The sequence below is a fragment of the Macrobrachium nipponense genome, chromosome 37, assembly GCF_015104395.2.
Source record: "Macrobrachium nipponense isolate FS-2020 chromosome 37, ASM1510439v2, whole genome shotgun sequence".
Lineage (NCBI taxonomy): Eukaryota > Metazoa > Arthropoda > Malacostraca > Decapoda > Palaemonidae > Macrobrachium > Macrobrachium nipponense.
The window spans coordinates 32,152,923-32,178,379 of NC_061097.1; the positions used below are offsets into that span (position 1 = coordinate 32,152,923).

The following is a 25,457-nucleotide window of genomic DNA, read 5'->3' on the forward strand; positions in this document are numbered from 1 at the left end:
CTATATATATATTATATATATATATATATATATATATATATATATATATATATATATATATATAAATTCTCTAAAAATAAATAATATTTTATTTAATTATAAGAAATAAATAAGGAAAATTTAATTATATTTTTTTAAAAATTTATAATAGTATTTTATTTAGATATATATATTATTTATATAATATATATATATTCTATATATTATTATATCATATATTATTATAATATAATATATAATAAAATTTCTGCCTCAAATGCTGTCAAGTGAAAGGGAAGGGAGTTAACAATTGTTACCTTGTTTGGTAGAAATGTATTCCTATTACATCCTATTTCACATGTGACTATTGATTACTAACATTAAGCTAAAAACCCACAAGATTATTGAATTTTATTTGTTTACTTGTAAGTATTTACATAGTATTTTTGTTAACAAGAATACTATATAAATATTTACAAGCAAACAGGTTGTACTCACTAACCTTGTGAGTTTCTTTTTCCATCTTCAGAGGAAAACTGAAAGAAGTGTTTGTTTGGTTCAATTAAGGCTTATTCTACTTTTAAGTTAAGATGTACCCAAATTAATTTTAACAAGTCACTCATAATCATTGATATCAGAATCGGTTTATATTATGATATTTCACAAGATGGTAACAGATGTCATTCCCAGCAGTAACCCTCTGATGCTAATACAAACCTGTGGGATTTACAATACCCTGTTCTGGGACTACTAACTTTTATGTTCATGTTTTGAATAAGACACTGAATTACAGTTCTTGTTTTATTGGTAAGCTAAAGCCCCCATTGCATTTATGTGTTTTCAATGACCATTCTTCCAGCTGATATTAAGTAGCATCCATAAATGAACATTTCACGAGTTTATAGTTAATTATAATTATCTTTTTTGTGTCTGTCGTCTTTTGAACTGGAATCTTCTAGGCAGGTAAATAAGAGGACAAATGTTTGTAAGAATATAAGAATATTTGTAATCTTCGGCACGTTTTGTTATCTTCCCAGATTGTTAAAATAAACTCTAATTCCAGGTCAGTATGTTAAAACTTTGATTCCGGGCCCTAATGTTAAAATTCCCATTCCAGGCCATATCACAATTTCAATTCCAGGCCATGACGTCAAAATTCCAATCCCAAGTGAATGCAAAACTCAGATGTTTTCAGAACCTAATGTCAAAATTCTAATTCCAGTCCGTAAAGTAAGTCAAAGCTCATATTCCAGAAGCTGATATTAGCATTCCCCTTCCAGGCCATGATGTCAAAGCACGTTTTCCAGACCCTAATGTTAGCATTCCCCTTCCAGGCCATAATGTCAAAGCACTTTTTCCAGACCCTAATGTTAGCATTCCTCTTCCAGGTCATGATGTAAAAGCACTTTTTCCAGACACTCATGTTAGCATTCCCCTTCCAGGCCACGATGTCAAAGCATTTTTTCCAGACCCCAATGTTAGCATTCCCCTTCCAGGCCATGATGTCAAAGCACTTTTTCCAGACCCTAATGTTAGCATTCCCCTTCCAGGCCACGATGTCAAAGCATTTTTTCCAGACCCTAATGTTAGCATTCCCCTTCCAGGCCATGATGTCAAGCAAGCTGGCTGGATCCTGGAACGCCACGAGGGCCCAGGAATACGTCATGTCCCACCAGCTTCCAGACGGGTCCTTCGGCACGCTCTTCGACACTAATGCCGTCCTGCCACTCCTAGGAGGGAGGACCCTACTCGATATTGCCCTTAGGAAGTGCCCCAAGGTCGAGGAAGACACTGTGGATGAAGAAGACGCTCCAGGTTTGTGATAAGTTCCAGAATCTTCGTTCCAGGCCAAAAGTGTTGTTTTTTGTAATAAGATTATTAGGTAAACTTCCATCCCATAGTGGTAGGGACATCAGTGCACATCACTTGGGGCACTGTGGGCATTACTAAAAGAGCGTTTGCTGCGTCCCTGGATGGGCAAAAGTATTCCAGTGCTTGCCCAACCACTCCAACTCCATTTTGTTTCTGTCTGAATCCCTGGATGTCCAAAGTGTTCGAGTGTTTGTCCAACCACTTCAACTCCCCTTTGCTTTTGTCTGAATTCCTGGATAGGCAAAAGTGTTCCAGTGCTTTCCAACCATCCCAACACCTCCTTGTTTCTGTCTGAATCCCTGGATGGCCAAAAGTGTTCCAATGCTTGTCCAGCCACTCCAACTCCTTAAATCCTCTTCAATGTCCTAGTCTCTGGGATGGCCTAAATTGCCCCTCAATTCTTGGTTTGGCAACCTAATGATTTTGCAAATCAATCAGATTAACAACTAAGAATTGTGCTTCAAGAATCCATGCAAAGTCAGAAGGGCTCGGGAATGTATATTGAGTATCACATACATTATTTTTAACTGTCAAAATTAATTCTCATATACGCAATACTAAACAGAATGGTATCAATCATTTCCAGTGGATGCCTTCTCCCTGCCTAGCGAACCTCCTCCCGTTCCAACGGATATTTCACCGAGACCGGATATTACAAATGTAACCAACACAATGGTGAGTTGTCCTCATTTGAAGTTCGTAGTTTAAAGTAAAATCCCTCTCAATGTGTTTATTTATGGGAGGACATTCTTGCTTGAGTATATCCAATAGTGTATTAGCTTTTGTCTATTATACTTCATAATACAAAGGTTCCTCTTATGATTGTTTCCAATAGTGTATTAGCTTTTGTCTATTGTACTTTCTTTTTTTTTACCTTCTCTCCACTTTCCCCCGTCAGATCAACGTGACGTACATCATCTGGAAGGGTAACAACGCCTCTATCCACTTCAACATCTCCCTCACAGTACCCGAGAACACCAATTTCTACACCGTCATGAAATTCGCAGCTGAAAAAGACGAGAGATTCGAGTGAGTGGTTTTTAATTCTTATGCTTCCGTCGAGCTCTGTGTCAAGTCTCCTTGTATCCTAGTAATTTCCTTGTATTTTTATCTTTTTATTTATTTATTTATTCATTTATTTATTTATTATTATTATTATTATCATTATTGTTATTATTATTATTATTATTATTATTATTATTATTATTATTATTCTTTTTTTGCTCTATCACAGTCCTCCAATTCGACTGGGTGGTATTTATAGTGTGGTGTTCCGGGTTGCATCCTGCCTCCTTAGGAGTCCATCACTTTTCTTACTATGTGCGCCGTTTCTAGGATCACACACTTCTGCATGAGTCCTGGAGCTACTTCAGCCTCTAGTTTTTCTAGATTCCTTTTCAGGGATCTTGGGATCGTGCCTAGTGCTCCTATGATTATGGGTACGATTTCCACTGGCATATCCCATATCCTTCTTATTTCTATTTTCAGATCTTGATACTTATCCATTTTTTCCCTCTATTTCTCTTCAACTCTGGTGTCCCATGGTATTGCGACATCAATGAGTGATACTTTCTTCTTGACTTTGTCAATCTATTTGCACGTATCACCCTATCTGTTCTGATACCATAGTCCCAGAGGATCTTTGCCTGATCGTTTTCTATCACTCCTTATTATTATTCAGAAGAAGAAGATGAAACCTATTCATATGGAACAAGTCCACCAAAGGGGCCACTGACTCGAAATTCAAGCTACCAAAGAATATGAAGGTGTTCATTAAGAAGAAGTAAGACGAGGTCAAGTGAAATACAGAAAGAAGAGACACCCACTCATTAAAAAATAAGAAAAATTAATAAATTAACAAATAGATAAAAACGTATTAAAATGCAAGAAGATTAGTATTTGGGTCGTAATGTCTTACACCTTCGCTTGAACTAATGAAGTTCCAATAGCACGACTAATGTTAATTTATTTTTATATTTTCTAATGACTGATCTCTTCTCTCTTTATTTCTTATTACTTTCTTTTATCTCTCTAAAATGAACATCAAATTCGTCGCTTCTTGAATGTCAAGTCAATGGCCCCTGTGGTGGGCTTTTGTTTCATATGAGTAGTGTTCCTATTCTGAAACATATCCACGTCACTCATGCTTCTATGGGCATTTTTTAATACTTGCTGATGTTAATGTTTGTCCCCTACTCCCCAACTTGAGAAATATAAGGGTAATATATCATTAATTATATTCTTACAAACTCTATTGGGTGTCTTCCCTTATTCCTAAGCCTGCTGCAGTAGTAAACGATGGTTGATTATTTGACAAAATGTTTTTTATAATTCACTGTGTATAATCTTGGACACTTTATTGATTTCATAGTCGAAATCTTAAGTCTACTTGGCGAAAAACTTGCTACAGTAGTAAAAGATGATTTATTTGTTGACAAAATATTTTTATAATGTGCTGTATATAATCTTGGAGACTTTATTGATTTCATAGTCGAAATGTTATTGCTTTCTTAAGTCTACTTGGCAAGAAACCTGATACCAGTGTAAATACGCATATAATCCTCGCAGACTTTATATGCCAATGATATAATGCAACATCCTTCTCTCCTATAAAGTAAATAAACCGACTGTTCCCCCAGATTCTCAGCTTCCCACTGGGGCAACGGCTTCTACGTCCACACACTCTCAGGGGCCAAGGAGCAGAAATTAGGGTACTGGTTCTGGCTTCTGTATCGCCTCAAGGAGCCCCCTGTACCTGGCACCAAGCCTAGTAATGACATGGTTTCCCCAACAGGTCTGTTCTTTTGTTTGTTGTACATCTCTCTCTCTCTCTCTCTCTCTCTCTCTCTCTCTCTCGTCTCTCCTCTCTCTGCTCCTCTTCCCTCTCTCTATCTCATCTCCTACCTCTCTCTCTGATGCCTGATAATAACAATGTTTCCCCAACAGGTCTGTTTTTTCGTTTGTTGTTCACCTCTCTCTCTCTCTCTCTCTCTCTCTCTCTCTCTCTCTCTCTCTCTCTCTCTGTTGCCTAGTAACGACAAAGTATCCCCAACAGCTCTCTCTCTCTCTCTTCTCTCTCTCTCTCTTCTCTCTCTCTCTCTCTCTCTCTCTCTCTATGCATTAGCTCTTAGCTTTGTAAGGCAGACTCGAACTAGCATCCACTCATACCTGTATCCACTACGCTACCAACTTAGCCACAAGGCCCCATTTGTTATGTGATTTGCGAGGCCTTTTCAGAAATAAATCACTCATTTCATCAAAATTCAACATATAATTCATCAGAGTTTATTTGATTCATTATAAAATTTAACATTATCTTGAATTTACGAAATCTTCACTGATTAAAAGTAGTAAGAATCATTACTACATATATATATATATATATATATATATATATATATATATATATTATATATTGTGTGTGTGTGTATGTATATATATTAATGACATTCTTTCTTTTCCAGGTGTCATGGAAACTACTGTGCATGATGGGGACATCTTCCTGTTCTGGTATCACCAAATCTAATCTCCTGTTCAGCTTGCTAACTGAAGAAGAAGAAGAAAACTGTGATCTTTAAAAAAACATACTCAAGAAATATATAATATTCACTTGTTATACCTTGAATGTCCAGTTTCTCTCTCTCTCTCTCTCTCTCTCTCTCTCTCTCTCTCTCTCTCTCTCTCTCTCTCTCTCTCTCTCTCTCTATAGCTCTGAAGCTTACATGATCTTGTCTCCATTCTCTAAATTTACATCTGCTTTGACGTGTGTCACTTATAACCCCCGCTTCAAACTGACACTTATAACCCACGCTTCAAACTGTCACTTATAACCCACGCTTCAGACTGTCGCTTATAACCCATGCTTCAAAGTGTCACTTTTATATAACCCTCTTTTCAAACTGTTACTTATAACCCACGCTTCAAACTGTCACTTACATATAACCCACTGTTTCAAACTGTTACTTATAACCCACACTTCAAACCATCACTTATAACTCACCCTACACACCTCAGTTATAACCACGCTTCAAACTGTCTCTTATAACCCACGCTTCAAACCCTCGCTTATAACCCACCATTCCAACCTTATTTATAACCACGCTTCAAACTGTCACTTATAACCCACGCGTTAAACCTTATTTATCTGCAATATCTGAAGAATAAATACCTAATTAACCTTCTAATAACAACCTATGTCCATTAAAATCTATCACTTTCATGCAACATAATTAGCAATACAAAAATCGATCACTTTAATGCAACATAATTAGCAATACAAAAATCTATCACTTTCATGCATTATATCTAACACTATGAAAGTCTATCACTTTCATGCTCTATAACACTTTACAAATCTATCACTTTCATGCATCATATCTAACACTATAAAAGTCTATTACTTTCATGCTTTATAACACTATAAAAATCTACCACTTTCATGCACTATAACACTATAAAATATCTATCACTTCATGCACTATAACACTACAAATCTCCCACTTTCATGCACTATAATATTATTAAAATCTACCACTATCATGTTCTATAGCACTTCCATGATCTGTAACACAATAAAAATCTATCAATTTCATGCACTATGCCTAACACTATAGAAATCTACCACTTTCATGCACTATATCTGTCACTATAAAAATCTATCACTTTCATGCCATATAACACTATAAAAATCTATCACTTTCATGCACTATATCTGTTACTATAAAAATCTATCACTTTCATGCTATATAACACTATAAAAATCTATACCTTTTCATTCATTATATCTGACACTATATCTACTCCTGATACTTCTGCTACCTTTTTTAATCCGGGTTGAATCAGCTGTCCTTATGCCAGCACCCTCGCTTAGTCAGAGAAGGCTCAAAGGATTGAATTACATTCACCTCAGGTCATTCGGCTTCTAAAATTGTATCAAAACAATCTTGTATCATTATAAGCTTCAAGGCTTCATCAATCGTCTGATGTGGATTCTGTCCTATTACCTTCTATTTCACTACTCCTGTTGTTTCAAACTCTCCTATCCTATTCCTACTGTTTTTCTTGAAGTATTTCTTTCCATTCCTTAATCTTAAAGGGTTTGCTTGTTAAAATAAAGTTTTTCCCTCATTCGTTATAAAAACAATCGCAGCTTATTCGACAGGGTATATGAAGATAAGAATTTTTGTCCATTTACATTAAAGGGATTTGGATTTAAATGTGACAAAGGAATTGATAAAGTTGTATTTAAATCAAATGTATGAGGAAAGTATAAATAAAGTGATATTTAGATCAAATGTATGAGGAAGGAATAAATAAAGTTGTATTTAAATCAAATGATTGGAGAAGGTATAAATTAACTTATGTTTAAATCAAATGTATGAGGAAGGTATGAATAAACTTATATTCAAATCAAATGTATGTGGAAGGAATAAATAAAGTTGTATTTAAATAAAATGTATGAGGAAGGGGTAAAGAAATTTGTATACCAGATGTATGAGAAAGGTACAAAGTTATATTTAGATTTAATGTATGAGGAATGTATCAATAAATGTACATTTAAATCAAATGTATGAGGAAGGAATAAAGAAAGTTATATTAAAACCAAAGTATGAGAAAGGTATAAAGAAAGTGATATTGAAACCAAATGTATGAGAAAGGTATAAAGTTATATTTAGATAAATTTACGAGGAATGTACCGATAAATGTATGTTTAAATTAAATTTAAATTTATAAGGAAGGAATAAAGAAAGGGACATTTAAGTCAAATGTATGAGAAAGGTATAAAGAAAATCATATTGATATGAAATGGGTGAGGAAATCAAGCGTTTGTGGAAGTTCCATAGGAAATTGTATTCAGATAGAATGTATGAGAAAGGGAAGGTATAAACAATGTATATTGAAATCAAATGTATCAGGAAGTTTTAAGGTAAATGTTATGTGATACCCAGAAATGGATGCCATTGCTTGTACTCAGTGGAGAGTCAAAAAATATAATATTAATCAAAACTCGAAGCCACTCTTGATGCCAAAAGAGGGTTGTCCAACCCTCATGTGATATAGATATATGCTACTGTAGTAACCCATCCAGTTAATTATAGCAGAGGTAGTGTGTAGGCACAGAGATTCTAAGACAGTGCTTTCTCTGAAAGAAATGTGCTTTCTAAAGAAAGGGGGCCACATCAACTCATGACCATGATACTCAGGAGCTGTGGTATCTTCCAGGAGGGTCCTGCTGGAAGCCCTGTTCCAGGAACTGGAAAGCCAGCCCATTTCCCAATCATGGAAAGCCTTGTGAAATGTTTTCTGAACTTCGTTTTTAGACAAAGGGCCACTCTGGTACCTTCCAGGTGGGTTCTGCTGGAAGCCCTGTTCCAAGAACTGGAAAGTTAGACAAAGGGCCACTCTGGTACCTTCCAGGAGGGTTCTGCTAAAAGCCCTGTTCCAGGAACTGGAAAGCCAGCCCATTTCCCATCATGGAAAGCCTTTTAAAATGTTTTCTGAACTTCCTTTTTAAACAAAGGGCCACTCTGGTACCTTCCAGGAGGGTTCTGCTGGAAGCCCTGTTCCAGGAAGTGGAAAGCACATTTCCCAATCATGGAAAGCCTTTTGAAATGTTTTCTGAACTTCCTTTTTAAACAAAGAGCCACACTTTGAGACAGGAGGTGGCTTGCACTACTGTTTGATCGTCTGAACTGAACCCTGCGTTGATGATGTGGGAGGGAAGCTCATTTCTTCACAGCTGCAGTTTTTGCCATAACATAACCTGTGTTTTATTCTTGCCGACATCAAGAGTTCCTTGAACGCTTCCTTACGACCTCTTAGGTGTGCTCTTGCACTTTGTTTTCCCACTGTTTCTTTCCAACTGCTCTTTTTGAAGACCCAAGGTCGACCTTTTTTTATGTAGAAAGATGCACGAGGGAAGGAGGAAGATGACAGTGAGAGAGGTGTGTCCACAAAATGCACTAGATTTCTGTTGTTAACTTTAGTGACCTTCCAACCAGAGTTCTAGGTGTTCCTCTTGAATTCTGTGGTTCGTCTGTTGATTGTACCTAATACCCAGACCTCGGCCTTTTTATAGAATTCTGGGCTCCAATTGTTGACTGTCCTTGGACCCAGTCCTCCCTCTTTCAGCAGAATTCTGAGGGTCATTTGTTGATTGTACTTCTACTAAGTCTTCTCTATTTCAGTAGAATTCTGAGGGCCATTTGTTGATTTTCTTTTTACGAAGTCCTCTATTTCAGTCGAATTCTGAGGGTCATTTGTTGATTGTACTACTACTAAGTCCTCTCTATTTCAGTAGAATCGAAGGTTATCTGTTGATTGTCATTGTACTCTGTACTCGCAATCTGTCTGAATCATACTGCTTAGCCAGCTAGAATCAAGGTTGCCCAGAAGTTAGACCTAACTGCATTTCTGATCACCTCTGCTGTCAAACTTTCTCCCCTGCTACGTGCCTTTTACATTTGCTTGCTCCAGAGACTGAAAAGGTTTTTTCCCCACAGTTAAACCCCCTGTATGGCCTAAAGAGTTCCGAGCTTGCTTTTACTTCCACGTTTTTTGGTCTTTACGGGTTATCGCAAGCTTTTACAAAGAGCTTCTTCGTGCAATCTTTTTGCCACAGTCACAGATGCCTTTCTACAACGAGTGATTTTGCAGGTTTCTGGTTGAAATTCATTGTTGTTCTCAGCTCCTTGGGAAGGAGGTTCTGTGGCAGCAGCTCTCGAATCGATGTTTGGATGAGGTTCTTCTGAAGGAGAGGTCTGGCATTGGTGCCCTTCTGAGGGAGAGGATTGGGATTGGTGTCCTTCTGAGGGAGTGGATTGGCACTGGTGCCCTCCTGAACGAAAGGACTGGCACTGGTGCCCTTCTGAACGAAAGGACTGGCACTGGTGCCCTTCTGATGGAGTGGATTGGTATTGGTGATCTCCTGAAGGTTTGGCTTTGGTGTCCTTTTGAGGCAGAGGATTGATACTGGTCCCTTTCTGAAATAAAGGTAGGTACTGGTGACCTTCTGAAGGTTTGGCATTGGTGCTCCTTGGGGGAAGAGTGCCCCTTAGGTAAAGGTTGGCATTGGTACCCAATGGCGGAAAAGTTGGCACTAGTTCCCCTTGGGGAAAGGTTTGGCAATGGTTCACATCTGAGTGAAACGTTGAAACTGGTGCCAAGTGGAGAAAGGTTGGCTCTGGTAATGGGGGTTGACCACTAATAGTGAAGTGAAGTCTTGTGTCTTTTGTCCTAAATGGTAAAAAAAATGTATTCAGTCACATCAAGAAATTAACTCTGATTAAAATACCTTCCATCAGTTGATTTGGGATTCATTTTACAGATTCTGTATAAATAATTTAGAATTAGTTTCTCAATATAGGAAATTAAGTTTCTAAGCTAACTGAGAGGTCACTTACTAGTTTTCAGTGTTGAAAATTTGCCACCGTTTTTGTGTATAAAAGTTATTTCAAGTTTCTGTGAGTTTTGGTACCATACAAAACAACATTGTGGTTATAATTGCAATTGTAATTCTGCTCCAGATTACTCAAACATACTTCATGACACAACCATCAGTAAATGTTACCTCAAATATTCTTCCCCCAAAAGAAGAGCGTGAAGAGACTAGAGACAACAGTTATGAAAGAAAGCTCAAGGGAACTGCTGACCTACAGAACGCCTCTTTTCAAGATGGCGTCCCCCCCAAAAAAAAACAAAGATCTTTGTTCACTCACTTTCATGGATAGTTAACCATCAATCAACAAGTCATCTCGTTTTTTGTTGTTCTGTTTTCACCAGTGCTGTTATGTAACTGATAGATTGGTGTAGATACATTCTGTGTGGTGATTTGTTCGAATTATAAAGGGCTCAAATTGTATATGCATATGCCAAAATATACATATTTTTAATGCTAATAAACATGCAGGTGTTGGAGTGACCGTTTTCTTTATCCCGAACTTGAGCAGTTGTTGATAGAGTTGAGATTTTAACGAGTGATTAGAACTATAATAATGTGTTCTCTTATAACCCTGAGACAATAAAGTTTGTCAACAGAAATCTTTGGAGTTTTCTTGCAAAATAATCATATAGCAATACTTTAGGCCATCAGTCAAAAATGTCTTTGCAAATTAGCGATATATATTGTAACTTTTTTAGTACTACAGCACTGTTGCAATCAGTGCAAGATGGGTTTAAACTGCAAGATTATATATATGGCAAAAATGGTGATATCCTGCAAACAAGGAATGTGTAGCATGCAAAACAATGTTGCAAGTGGCACAAAGAGTACCAAGATACCAAGGCCATCGTACCCTTAGTATTTATGGGTATTTGGATTATGAAAACAGTATGAAAATAGAATTGCAATACATTGCAATCTCATTGCAATATAGCAACGGCCAAAGTAGCAAGGGTATATAAACCCTGGCTGTTTTCCCGCTATCTATTCAAATGGCTATCTGTCTATCGCCTATCTATCGTCTGTCTATCGCCTATCTATCGTCAATCTATCGTATACAACGTCGATGTTTTTCCCCTCCAGCTATCTATCTATTTATCTATCGACTGTCTATCGCCTGTCTATCATATGCAAGGTCGATGCTTTTCTACTTCATCTACCTATCTATTTGTCTATCGCCTGTCTATTGCCTATCTATCGTCTATCTGTAGTACAAAACGTCTATGATTTTCCACTCCATCTACCTATCTATTTGTCTATCGACTGTCTATCGCCTATCTATCGTTCGTCACAAGAACATTTTTAGTGGGAAAATATCTGGTTAGTGATGACATCATCGAACTGCTTTCCTATTGGTTAGTGATGACATCATCGAACTGTTCTCTTATTGGTTAATGACGACTTCATCCAACTTCGCAATTTTTCGCGCCATTTTTGGTGGGAAAATATCTGCTTTCTTATTGGTTAGGAATGACACCATCAAACTGCGCTCCTATTGGTTAGTGAGGACACCATCAAACTGCGCTCCTATTGGTCGCTGATGACGTCATTAACTGGTTTCCTATTGGTCACTGATGACATCATCAAACTATTCTACTATTGGTTAGTAATGACATCATCCAACTATTCTCCTATTGGTTAGTGATGACATTATCCAACTACTTTCCTATTGGTCACTGATAACATCATCAAACTTAGCAATGATTGGCTGTGGTTCTGTTTTGTTGCCATACGAAGCATTTTCAAAAATCTTCTTAAAAACTTTGAATATAGAAATATTTTGCTTTTTAGCAGTTTGTATAGTTAGATTATTGTTTATTTAATATCTTGAAAGACTGTGTATCAAGGAAAAAAATTCATAATCGACATTTGATAACTTGAGAATATCAGATTTTTATTTGAAAAACGTATATAAAAGGAAACCTTCTGTAGCTCCTCCTACCAGGAGAGAGAGAGAGAGAGAGAGAGAGAGAGAGAGAGAGAGAGAGAGAGAGAGAGAGAGAGTTCAGAATCGTCCTTTGTCGTGCTCAAAGTCCATGCATCCAAAACAGCAGTATAATAAATAAATAAATATTTCATTTAATGGGAAGGAACACTGGATGTCGAAATCATTTTGCAATACGAAGAATATAACAAATCAGAAATAGCCTCATTTTACAGTAGAATTTCACTAAATTCTGTTATCTGTCTTATGATAAGCATAGTAACTCTGGATTTGGTCTCCACTTTATAAGAAAATCAAATTGGTATCAATATATTTTAGTTAGATTTTGGGGTGAAATTTTCGACCACGTGAGAATTTCACAAACAGCCGCCCATATACTGAGTTGTTCCCCCGAGCTATAGGGTCTTTTGGCGGGAAATTATCTATACTCCTATTGGCTAATGATGACATCATCAAACTTGGCAACGATTGGTCGGAGCATTCTTGCCGGGAAAATATCTGCTTTCCAATTGGTTGGCGATGATGTCATCAAACTTAATAATGATTTGCCGTGGATCTCTTTTTTTACTTTTCAGTGTTTGTTGCCACAGGTGGTATTAAAAATAATTTATTTGAATATAAATCTATTTTGTTTTTTGTTGGTTGTTACAGTTGAATTATCGTCTATTTAGTATTTTTAAGGGCTGTATATCATTAAATATAACTAGGTGCCATGAATCACACATGAATCCAAAATTGCAATATATTGCAATAAGCTTGCAATAAGATAATGTTGCAGTCTGTACAAAAATTTGCTGACATATCAAGGATATAGCTTTTGGATTTCTTAAAAGAATAACTAGACTTGTTCTTCAAATTGGATACAATGCAGTATGTTGGGACAATCCGTGAATATGAACGCCAAATTGCAATTAACTTTCAATGTGGCTATGTTGCAAGCAACGACAAATTGCAAAAATAGCGAGGCTTCGGCCTTCCACGTTTTCTGCTGAACAGTTCCTCAAAATTGAGCATAACTCGGTCATCACGAATTTGAATGCAAAATTGTAATACATAGAAATTTATTTGCAATGGCAATGTTGCTAACAACGCGAGGATCACAAAGTAGCAAGGCCATAAAGGAAAGGGTTTTTCGAAAGCTTGCCACTTCACCTTGATATTGAATATGCTGGCTAGCTAACCACGTATACGACTACGCTAAGTTTCCAATATTCATCAGCTCTGTGGCAAATGCTTCAGATCTTCCAGATCTACCATTTTTAGAACATTGTCCTCCAGTTTGGCTAATCAGCTGACTTCTGGAGTCTTCGGAATTTTGACAGGACCACTCGACGAAGATGGGGTCGGGTGTATGTCCATTATTACAGGAGTCTGTAGTGATCTGCCCAGCAATACAGATTTTACTGTAAGTAGTGGTAGTGGGAATAGTAAAAAATAAGGTTTATCTTTGCAACAGCTCCCAACTTCTTCATACGTTCCCTGTGTTTAAATTCCCTTAAGTTTGAGTTCTCCATGGCCGATTATAGCTTTGAAAATATCTCTTACATCTCTCTTATCACAGACCAATTACTGTAGTAGTAAAATTACGTCTGGCCTTTATAAAAAGCTCACCACTCCTTTCTACATTCTTCTAAGCCTGATTTTTCCCCAAAGTTTGACGTCCCTGTGGTAATGTGCGTCTTTGACAATTTTTTTCACAGCTTCGACTTTTTATCAGAGACCTCTCAGACGGTAAAATATTTCTAATTCTCTCGTCTATGGCTTTCTGAAGATGCTGCGAAACCTCTGGACAAAATTGGAGAGGGTTAACAAAACGCAAATAAATCTGCAGCAAGTTTATTTATTGTCAAACAGAGAATGAAAGACATATTGATAATACTATTTATATCAGCATCCTAAACTTACGATTATGAAACAGGAGGACTAAAGGCAATGGATGGGTCTCTCTCTCTCTTGCTCACTTTTCATACCATTTTCTTGTTTAACTTCTTAAAATCTATAGTTTTTTAACCTCTTTCCTCCTCTTCTTCTTCTTCTTCGTCTTCTTCTTTAACTTCTACTTAACTTACGATGGAATGGTGAACAAACACATGGACCTGTATAACTACTAGTTTTTAAATCTTGAAAATAATTTTGTAAACGAGGAACAAGTTTTCTCACAGGGGACATTCTGTATCACAGTGCTAAATTAATCCATTTCTTTAAAATCTTATAAAAGCTTAAACAAGAGTAATATTCGAAATTTTATCTCTGATCAAGTCTCAGTGCTATAGGAGATTCACATCAACCGCGCACTTGATGTCATTGCAAGTCTCTTACGACGCTCCTGATTGGCTGTTGATAAGCCAGTCACAGGGCTGGAAACTCTCAGTGTCTGGAGAGAGAGTTCACACGGGTAGGATGTATGTTCCACCTTTTCTGAGGGATAAGTCTTTTCAAAAGTATACTTCAGTAGAGGTGGAACATACATCCTGCCCATGAGAACTCTCTCGAGAGACTGAGAGTTTCCAGCCCTGTCTTTGGCTTATCAACAGCCAATCAGGAGCGTCGTAAGTGACTGGCCTAGACATCAAATGCACGGTTGATGTGAATCTACTATAGTCATTCCATTTTAGAATCACAGGCTTCATCAAAGGTCAAATAACAACTCATTCATAAAGAACCACCAGAGCGTAGTATACTATTCTAATCAGCTGATAATACTAACGTAGTATTTTCATTCGGTGGCACACACACATTCATTCACCTCCTCCTTTCTCGTGGCTGTGTTCATTTGGTCTCTCGTTCGAAAGCGTTAGGGGAGGTGGCACATCCCAGCGAAGTGAAAGATTGCCTTAACGAAGCCGGACTTCGTTTAGAACGCTGGTGATAACAAAAATAAAAGATGATTACGAAAGGAAGGGAAGATGACACAAAACGGGAAAGTTTGATAAGAGGAGGATAATAAGGAAATGACTGTTTTCTGCCACTGTTTTTCAAAGGTACTTGAACGCCTCTGAAACCGACAATGGAAATAGAAATAAGTAAGTTTCACCTCTCTCCAGAGAGAGAGAGAGAGAGAGAGAGAGAGAGAGAGAGAGAGAGAAGAGAGAGAGAGAGAGACTAATGACAATATTTCTTGGCAGTACATAATCCAATTACAACTAGTTGAAAAGTCCCACAATATCGCTGCGATTGTTTTCAGAGACCAAATGAACAGTTTTCCACCACTCAAAGGAGGCAAATGAACAGCTCTGGTGTTTTTTATCAAGATGGCGGGTTATTCGATATTCCTTAACGTTCATGTTCTAAATAATCTGATTTTCTGATACACTACGAACTGACCTAACATTTACGAATGGTGCTCAGTAGACTATACTTCTCCTCTTTGCTGTCGATGCTGTCGAGTCTAGCTGGAATGTTCTACATATTACAAAGGATTGATGGAATAGGGAGTCAACCTGGTCCAGTTGAATGCTCTACACTGGAAGGAAAAACTCCTGGACTTAGCTGTGTTTTACCAGAAGGTGAATTATTGCCTCCCATCCAACCTCTTATTATTTTCCTATGGATACTTAGTTTCGGGTTCTCACCAAGGCCAATGTGACTTCGGATAAGATCCATTACTATCGGAGGTCGCATTCAGAACTGCTGTCAAAAATGACAGCTGAGTGTGTCCTCTAGTAGATTCACATCACCCGTGCATCTCATGTCTAGGTCAGTCCCTTACGACGATACTTGTTGGCTGTTGATAAGCCAATTCCAGGGCTGGAAACTCCCAGTCTCTCGAGAGAGTTCACATAGGGAGGATGTATGCGCCACCTGAGGGATACGTCTTTCAAAAGTATCCCTCAGGAGAGGTGGAATATAAGTCCTGCCTATGTGAACTCTCGAGAGAGACTGAGAGTTACCAGCTCTGTGATTGGCTTATCAACAGCCAATCATCTTAAGAAGTTGGTGGTACTACTAGAATACTGAGCACCAAACGCCAAAGGGTTCTTTGGAAAGGTTTCTTCATCTTTTGGGAAGGTTACATTTTTACAGCTACGCCCTAATTTATCAACGAAATACCAAAAATCACAATTGGGCCCACGAGGGCTAATAAAGACCAGCTCGTGTCAAATGGATTACAGCCATTCAATTTTAAACCTGAATTTGATGTGGAAATTGGATGGAATACACTGGACAATTCTTATCTACAAACGTAACTTAAAAACTAAAGGAATGACATGAGATTAAATCTATATCATGTAAAGACTAAAAGAATGACATCAAATTTAATCTATATTCTGTAGGAACTAAAAATATGACCAAATTTAATCTACTATATTCTGTAGAAACTGAAAGAATGACTTCAGATTCAATCTATATTCTGTAGGAACTAAAAGAATGACACTAGATGCAATTTCTATTCTGTAGAAACTAAAAGAACGAGTTCAAAGTCAATCTATATTCTGCAAAAACTATAAGAATGACAATAGATTCAATTTATATTTTGTAGAAACTAAAAGAATGAGTTCATAGACAATCTATACTCTGCAAAAACTATAAGAATGACAATATTTTCAATTTATAGTCTGATAAAACTAAAAGATTGACAATAGATTCAATTTATAGTCTGATAAAACTAAAAGAATGACATCAGATTCAATCTACGTATATATTCCTCTCTCGTACTCCAGCCTTTTATAATCATCATCAGATGGGACCACTTCGCTATATATATATAAGCTAGTAACACTATGGGAAGCAGAGGTTGTGGTCATACGAAGGGGAACAATGCAATGCATGCTGGAATCTCCAAATATTGGAACTGGCAGTGGATCTGTGCATCTTTTAGCTCTGAAAGGCTGGGGCTAAACGAACTCTTGTCGAGGATAGAATATTATTTATTTTAGGGGGGGTGGGAAGCTGTAAAGGGGTCGAAATGCTTCTTTTGCCTGCAGAGAAAGGAGAGTTGGATGTCTAGAAGAAATGTTTTCCATCGATACTTGCATGCATGGTTATGTTTTGGGAAAGTTTTCCTGTCTTTACCATACTACAACTCATCAGTATGAAGCATTTTGATGCCTCGCACGTAGAATTCTTAAACAATAACTGCTTGTCATTATATATATATATATATATATATATATATATATATATATATATATATATATATATATACAGTAAACATCCACATTCAGGTTATACGAATTCACCCATTTCCGTATCAAATCTCTAGCCTGTCACCACCTCCCTCTATTCAATAAACACATATTTTTATTATAAGCTTAACTCTCAAAAAGGAAATTTTGACCAAATTCTTTCAGAATGACAAACTGTCTCTTGTCTGTATGAGATATGATTATGATGAGTGAAAAATGAATATTTTAATATCACACAGGTCAGAAACCAGATGTTTACCTCTAACTAAAAACTGTCTCAATACAGAATTGGTTATGAAGAACTTATACTTGGCAAGAATGACTATCATGAAAGTAGTTCTGGAATATTCATTATACATATACATGAATCACTCAACGTAGAGGTATATCGCATGGACGATTTCTCAGTCTTCCCCACAGGCCGGTCTCCACGCCTATTTGGCCGGTTTCAAATAAGAAGCAACTGCTAATCATAAACTAGACTTTTTTTAACAATAATTTAACGGTAACTGTGTTTCATGATGCTTAACCCTTAAACGATACGACTCGGGACGAATGGGCAGCGCAGCAGCGTGTAAGCGTCTAACATCTTCAGAGCTAATTATCCCCTAAAAGGGCTGCCTTACATGTTTACAACTACTGATCTATAAATACCTTATAAAAATTTCCTCCAAATCTTCACTTACGATATGTATGTCCTGATGGCAGTATGTTTTACACTGATGATTGTATAAATTGGGAAAGTATATGCTACACTCCCCGCTCAAGAGTTGGTTAGATCATTTTGAGTCTTCCGTAGAAGTTTTTATGGGGCAACTTATGTTTCTAGTCCTCAAGAGTTTAATAAATTCATTAGGTTTTACCCGGTCTATTTAGAGACATTTACTTTAAGACCGATTTCCTTAAATCTTTAGTTATGATTGTACCTAAAACAATGATTTTCCCCTGCAAAAGTATATGATTCTTAAGCAAGACAACGTCTTTCCTTGTCTCATTTCTCAGCTACAAACTAATTACCACTCTTCACCTTTCCCGTAGTCCGTAAAGTCCTGTAATTTGTAATGTTAAGGCCTGTAGTCCGTAATCTTAAGTCCGCTAATCTGTAATCTTAAGTCTGCTAATCCGTACTCTTAAGTCTGGTAATCTGTACTCTTAATTCCTGTCCTCTGGAATCTGCAAACCTGTAATACGTAATCCCCTTTCCTCATCATAGTCGCAACGACAACTTTAAGTTGCCTTAAACGTTATCCTAAATTACCTTAAACCTATTAAGTCAGCCAACAATTAAAGATCCTACAATCTTCTTCACCTTCTTATTTATAACGTTCAAAAAGGATAGAGTGAATAGCACGTGGACTCCGCGAAAATGCAGATGCAGCATCGATCAAGATAAATATTCTATTACCAAAGTGAAGCTGTACATATACACGGAAATCTGCGAGATAGGGAGAAGGAAAAAAACACCCCATTATCAAAAATGCCAAAAAAGTTAGTTTACGTTTTTTAAAAGGTTAAGTGATTATCGATAAGTGCGTAATCGTCTCTTACGTTTAGGAAAGAAATGAAATGAGAAAAGTGAGATCTTATCACTGTTTAGGCTTAGGAGAATCACGATTCTTATCTATAGGTAGTTAGTAGTGTTTTGGTAGCTTTTCCTAACCTCTCCTTTGGAAAACCTAATTCTGAGGCTGAATACGATGGGCTGGTTGACTTTCAACTCGGAAATTGACGTGAAAAAACCTCGGTTTCTTTTGGGACTATACTTTAAGGATAGCGCGAGTACCTGAAAGGAAGGGTCGACCTAACTGTAATTGCATTTCTTAATGATAAATGTGATTGCATTTCTTAACGGTAACTGTGAAACTGCATTCCTTAATAATAACTGTAATTCCTTAACGATATGGTATCACACTCTGCATTTCGGTCTCTGAGGCACTGACGTCAGCATAGCAACAAGATATGTAATGTACAATTTTACAATTTCCATGTTTAAACCAAGACCTCTCTAACAGGAACAGGCTGCTGGTTCTACAGAGGAACGACGAAGGCGCCGTAGGTTTAAAAATGATGATCTTCTGAGCTCAGAAGGGACTCTGGCATGTCTTAGTTCCCGGTAGAATTTCCTCGGCCTTTTCAGTAGCACCCAGGCCCCTTCATAGCTCCAAGAAATCTTGGCCCACGACTTGATGTCAAAGGCCCTGATTACACAAATTGGCAGCCATGTCTGAAAGAGACAGCTTCTGGGATGTTGTGGCCTGTTTCACAGATGCAAAGGCACATTCTGCCTCTTTGACACATGGCTGAATATTGTGATTAGTAAGAGCAAGGTGATGCTAGGGAGATGGTACTCAAGGACTAGTGGATATTGGGAGTCTGTCCCCACAATGTATGTCAGTTAAGAATCCTTTGAAAGGAAAGTTAAGAGTACTCAATAATTCTTAAACAAACAATGCTGTGAGATACCAGTATCCAGCCACTCAATCATTTATTGAATTCCATAAGATTCTTATTACTTGATTCAATTTTTATTGGTTTAAGGACAAATCAACTGACACAACTGAGGAACAGATCTACCAATACTCCAACCCTCCATCCTGTTAACGTAAACATGACCTCGCCTGCCTTCCTGCCTAACCTTTTTTAACGAGCTCTCGCGTTCCCATGACCTGACCAGCTAAGCCTTTGTTGACCCACAGGCATTCATCAGAACTTCCTCTACTTGAAAAGAAAATAACAAAAAAAATGACTCGCTACTCTACGGACAAAGCTAAATCTAGATTTATAAAATAAAATAATAAAATTAGATCATTTAAACTACTCCTCGGCCGCTTTCTCTCCTCCGCTCTTTTCGTCTTTATCTCCTTTCTCCTCTTCTTCTCCTCCTTCTTTAGACTCTGCTGATTCTTCCTCCTTCTTCTCCTCTTCTTCCTCCTCTTTCTTGTCCTCTGCTCCATCTCCTTCTTCTTTACTCTCCGATGCCTCTCCTTCCTCCCCGCCTTCAGATTTTCCTTCGTCAGCATCCTTGTCTTCGGACTTCTCATCTCCTGCTTCTTCTCCTTCAGCCTTCTCCTTGCCCTCTCCCTCCTCTTCCGCGGCCTCTTCAGAGGAGCCCTTTCCATCTCCTTCATCACCACCTTCTGCTGCGTCCTCCTCTTTCTTCTCCTCTCCGTCACCTGCGTCACCTCCTGGAAGATTTGGAAAGCTGTTAGAGGTCTCAAACTCCCCACCAAAGGTAAACGTGCCTATCAGTATTTTGGTTTGTGTTTACCTAGCTCGAAGGGGGCACGAGTCTAAAGATAATTTCCTGAGACATACGAGAGGCGTCCCTTAAGGGAGAGCCATTAGAGGGTAAATGTGCCTATCAGTATTAAGGTTTGTTTACCGTCAGTCTAAAGTGAACTTAGCTCGAAGGGGGCACGAGCCTAAGGATAATTTCCTGAGACACATGAGAGGCGTCCCTTAACGGAAAGCCATTAGAGGGTAAACATGCCTATCAGTATTAAGGTTTGTTTATTGTCAGTCTAAAGTTACCCTAGCTTGAAGGGGGCACGAGCCTAAGGATAATTTCCTGAGACATACGAGAGGCATCCCTCAACGGAAAGCCATTAGAGGGTAAACGTGCCTATCAGTATTAAGGTTTGTTTACTGTCAGTCTAAAGTTACCTTAGCTCGAAGGGGGCACGAGCCCAAGGATAATTTCCTGAGACATATGAGAGGCATCCCTCAAGGGAAAGCCATCAGAGGTCAAACTTTCCTGCAAGGGTAAACGCGTCCATCAGTATTTAGGTTCTTGTTGATTATGAGTCTAAAGTTACCTAAACTCGAAGGAGTACGAGCCTAAGAATAATTGCCTGCGACATAAAGGGGTGTCCCTCAAGGGAGAGTCATCAGAGGTCTCAAACTTTCCTGCAAGGGTAAACATGCCTATCAGTATTTTGGCTTGTGTTGGTTGTGAGTTTAAAGCGACCTTAGCTCAAAGGGGGCACGAGTCTAAAGATAATTGCCTTACAAACTACATTACATACCAGAATCATTATGAAGAGCATCACATAGATGTTTTTGGTCATCAAACAAATAAAATTAACATTCTCTCTCTCTCACTCTCACTCTCACTCTCTCTCTATTACTAATACAACATGAAGAATCTATGTAATAGCAAAGGATCAATGTTGGAAGGATCTGATTATCGATGAATAATAAAACTTCAACATAATGGTGAAAATAAATAATGCAAAGCAATTTAATGAAAATATATACATGAATGTTATATTTTATGGTCAATGAGTAAATAAGAGGAATTCAAGGAGATAAACGTCTTAAACTTTTACGCACTGGTTAACGAATAAGAGAGGCAAACATAAAGTTCAACATTAAGGTTAACGCTTAAAAGAGAGAGGAAGGAATGTACTAATAATAAAAATTATACATTCAAAATGTTTAATAGATGAAGGAGCTCAATAATAAAACAAAAACGTACAGAATGGTTAACTAGTCAAGGAACTTGAAAAAAAAATATGCACAGCAGTTAATGAGTGAAGGAGCTACAATAAAGAATCATGTATATTACGGTTAACGAGTGAATTAGCTAAAACAAAAACAAAATATATAATTAACGAGTGAAGGGTATAAAACAAAAAAAAACCTGCATAATGGTTAATGAGTGAAGGAACTAGAACAAAAAGCATACATAGTGGATAAGAGAAAAGGACTGGATAAAGAAAAACCATGTGTAAAAAGGAGAAATGTACAGACTTATCATTTTTAACTTCCCTGGAGACAGAGAGTCCAAGCGACAATATATCTCAGCTTAAGAATGCTGATGACTCTTTTTTGCGTGGTGTGATGTACCTAAGCAGGTCAATGATCGTCCTGTAGTTATGTGCGATGTTAAAGTTCCTTACCTAAGCATATCAGTGCCATGAGGGCTTGTTCAAGGCGCCTTTGAAAACTGGCTGCAACCAGTTACCGAAGAGTGTGAATTCATGTGTACGTGTGCGCCTCTTCCGTTCATAATGGCATCTTTAGCCAAAACTATGGGGAGACTTATGGAGAGGTCTGTGTGAGAAAGGCAGAGCCACGATGGCGTATGCCGAGGAGTTTCCTTTTGAAAGTGTATGATGTTCCAAGCTGTAATGGGTAAGAGTCAATGTGCTTTAGCCAAAATTGTGGCTTAGTTGTCTGTTTTGACATTTTGTAAAGATGTTCTATTTCATTTAATCTTTTGACTTTGTCTTTACAATTGTGTGTGCTCACTAGTGTGTTCTCCTGTCTTTTAAACAGGAGGATCTAGTGGAGGGGACTAATTGTCCTAGTGGAAGGGACTAAGTGTCCTAGTGAGGGGATTGTGTTTTGGAGAAGAGATAATTGGTGTGTGACTAATTACTGATTAAGACTATTAAAATACCAGGGGGTTGTCTGTGAGACTTGAACTGTGAGTTATTCTATTAATTATCCTGTAAGAATCTGAATTATTCAATTAGTACTTTGCTTTGAATAAACGTATATTTTTGCAGCTCCAACTCTGATTTGGTGACCTTAGGAGTGGAGGTTGAGAGAGAGAGAGAGAGAGAGAGAGAGAGAGAGAGAGAGAGAGGGCTATTGCCAGTGATCGCCTTGAGAGAGAGAGAGAGAGGGGGGCTATTACTGGTGTCTGAGGGAGGGAGAGAGAGAGAGAGAGAGGGGACAAAGTGTTACCAGTTCGCCTTCCGCTATGGCCAAACGCTTACCGAATATGAAAATAGCAGGGGCAAAGCTCCCGTTGTTAATAGTGGTGGCAAGCGGTGGTCGAACGAAAAAGCCTTTTGTGAGATTGTGGAAAATTGTTAGATTTCAGTTAATAGGTGAGAGGGAATGGGAAATATCCGTCCAGGACAATTCTACTAGAGTCATCAAATTTGCCCAGGGTGAAATGCCTCTAGGGAGTTGGGCACAGACAGAACTGAGAGTCTGTGAATGCGGTTCCCGAGACATCCGCAAGTGTGTGTGTATTTGCGTGTTACTGCGCATTCGGTTTTGCGGTCGGGTTTTCTTTCATTGTGAAGGGGTAAGTGTTACGGTGTGTGTTTTTTTTTTAGGCCTGGGGGAGTTTTTTGGATCATTTTGTGAGTTATGGGATTGGTTTAGGATACCACATTTTTTTCCCAATAGGAGTAGAAAGGGATGCGTTTCTTTATCGGCACATATCAAAGGAGACGTGTTTGACTTTGTTTAATACATACGTGCGTATTTGAATGGTTTTCATACATGTGAAACTGTTGCTTGAATTGCATTCCTTGCTTGGAGACAGAGAGCGCCCACTTGTTCTTACGCACTCAGCGCATTTTCTGCCGACCCGAAGGGGTATTGCAAGGGGAGGGCGAGTAGTGGTCTGCCTTGGGGGGCATTGCTTGACCGGGAGGGTGAAGCTCTCTTTTTTTTATTTAGTGGTGGGTGAACTTCTTTTTTTTCTTTGTGCCAAGGACATCAGCTGATAGAGATTAGTTGATGATGTGAGATGCCCGTAGGGTCTTTTTTAGAAAGAGATTTTCTTTCTCTTGAGTGAAGAGAAAATGGGATGTGGTTTAAGTTTTCCTTATGCTTTGGAAGGCATAATTATAAATGGGGACACAGTGATTATTTTTTTTAATGGAGATTTGATTGGTGTTGGGGAGATTACTTTAAAATGGTGCTGAGTAATGGTGATTGCCAAGTGGTGCTGAATGGTGATGCCCGGTGGTGCTGACTGGTGATGAGTGCTGAATGATGATGGTACCCGGGAGTGGTAATGGGGTTGTATATGCCTAGTGGTGAGTGGTGTTGATTTTTGGTGTGGAAATGGTGGTGTATACTGTGGAAATGGTGTTGATTGTGGAGTGTGGCAATATGATAAGTATTGGGGAATGGCAATATTAATGCCCTTACTTGAGATATTTGCAAGAGAATTATTACTATGGAGGATTATTGTCATTACTTGCGATATTTTACGGGGGGGTTATTTAAGTAGAATTATCATTATTTGAGATATTTCATGGGAGATTATTTTATAATTATTACAGATAATTATATTATGGAGAATTATTATAATGAATTATGGGAGAAGTTTTGTTGTTAATTATTTATTGAGTTTCTGTGACTTTGGAGAATGTATCAGTGGTTCATGGGTGATGAATCTGGCTGAATGTTTGGTGAATTGTGCTGTATTTTGCCTAACTTCTGGTGAATTTTGTGCTGAATTTTTGGTGAATGGGCAAGCATTAGCATTGGTGAGGTTTTTTATACTAATACTGGTGATTTTTTTTTATATACTAACATGGGTGTTGTAATGATACTTGGGGTGGTGTTTTTTTTTTTTTTTTTTTTTTGTGGATATGGGAGGAACTAACGACACATTTGTTGTTTTTCTATTTTTTTATGAGTTCAGCAGAGAATTGCTTGACATCTACGTGAGTCACGGGGGATAGTTAACAGTGCCGTTTATTTTTATTTTTCCCCTTTTTTGGAAGTTAGCCATCGCTGACATAAGTTTTTTTTATCATGGGTGAATTTGAATTTATTTTTTCTCTCCAGTTTGTGCGAATTTTTTTTTAATACCTCAGTTCGCGACTTGGAGTTTGGGAATGTGTTTATGATTTCAGCTGTTTGATGCTACAGAGAGATTTATGGGAGAATTTTTGCCTTTTTTTTAATGCATACGTAATGGCACTTCATTTTTTTCTGGATATTTGTGTTCCAGAAGTTGTGGGTTTCTTGCACAATACCTTTTGTATTTGTGACAACTTTGCCAGAGATAGGAAACTTGGCTAAGTTTCTAGTGGTCTATGTCGTAGGGCATATTGGAGAAGTCTTTGCTTAGACACTTTGAATTTGGAGTTCTGTTATAATGAGTTGTGGCACATTGGTGATTTTTTCTGGAATTTCCTGGACAATTTTTATTTGCCAAGTTTTTGCCCTTTTTCAGCAGTTATGCTAAACAGAGAGTTTATAGTTTTTGACTATAACATTGAGTAATTTTTTTGGATAATTGGAGATATAATTTGAGATATAATATTTTGGAGACATAATATTTTGGCCATTTGATATTTTTTTTTTTTTTAGATATTCCACAGACTAGGCCTAT

The 25,457-nt window shown here is 37.8% G+C and overlaps 2 protein-coding genes across 2 annotated transcripts in view; one reads left to right on the forward strand and one right to left on the reverse strand.

Moving 5' to 3' along the window:
* Window positions 1–10,767, forward strand: part of LOC135209086 (uncharacterized protein CG3556-like) — an 81,568-nt gene extending 70,801 nt beyond the window's left edge. The window contains exons 7-11 of the mRNA XM_064241676.1: window positions 1,584–1,794; window positions 2,438–2,526; window positions 2,750–2,880; window positions 4,491–4,645; window positions 5,316–10,767. Coding sequence (XP_064097746.1) covers window positions 1,584–1,794; window positions 2,438–2,526; window positions 2,750–2,880; window positions 4,491–4,645; window positions 5,316–5,377 — 648 coding nt within the window. The 3' untranslated portion in view covers window positions 5,378–10,767. The remainder of the gene's footprint in view (window positions 1–1,583; window positions 1,795–2,437; window positions 2,527–2,749; window positions 2,881–4,490; window positions 4,646–5,315) is intronic.
* A 3,289-nt stretch (window positions 10,768–14,056) lies between these two features.
* The window catches only part of LOC135209087 (cilia- and flagella-associated protein 251-like), a 59,029-nt gene continuing 47,628 nt past the window's right edge, over window positions 14,057–25,457 (reverse strand). The window contains exon 4 of the mRNA XM_064241677.1: window positions 14,057–20,547. Coding sequence (XP_064097747.1) covers window positions 20,177–20,547 — 371 coding nt within the window. The 3' untranslated portion in view covers window positions 14,057–20,176. The remainder of the gene's footprint in view (window positions 20,548–25,457) is intronic.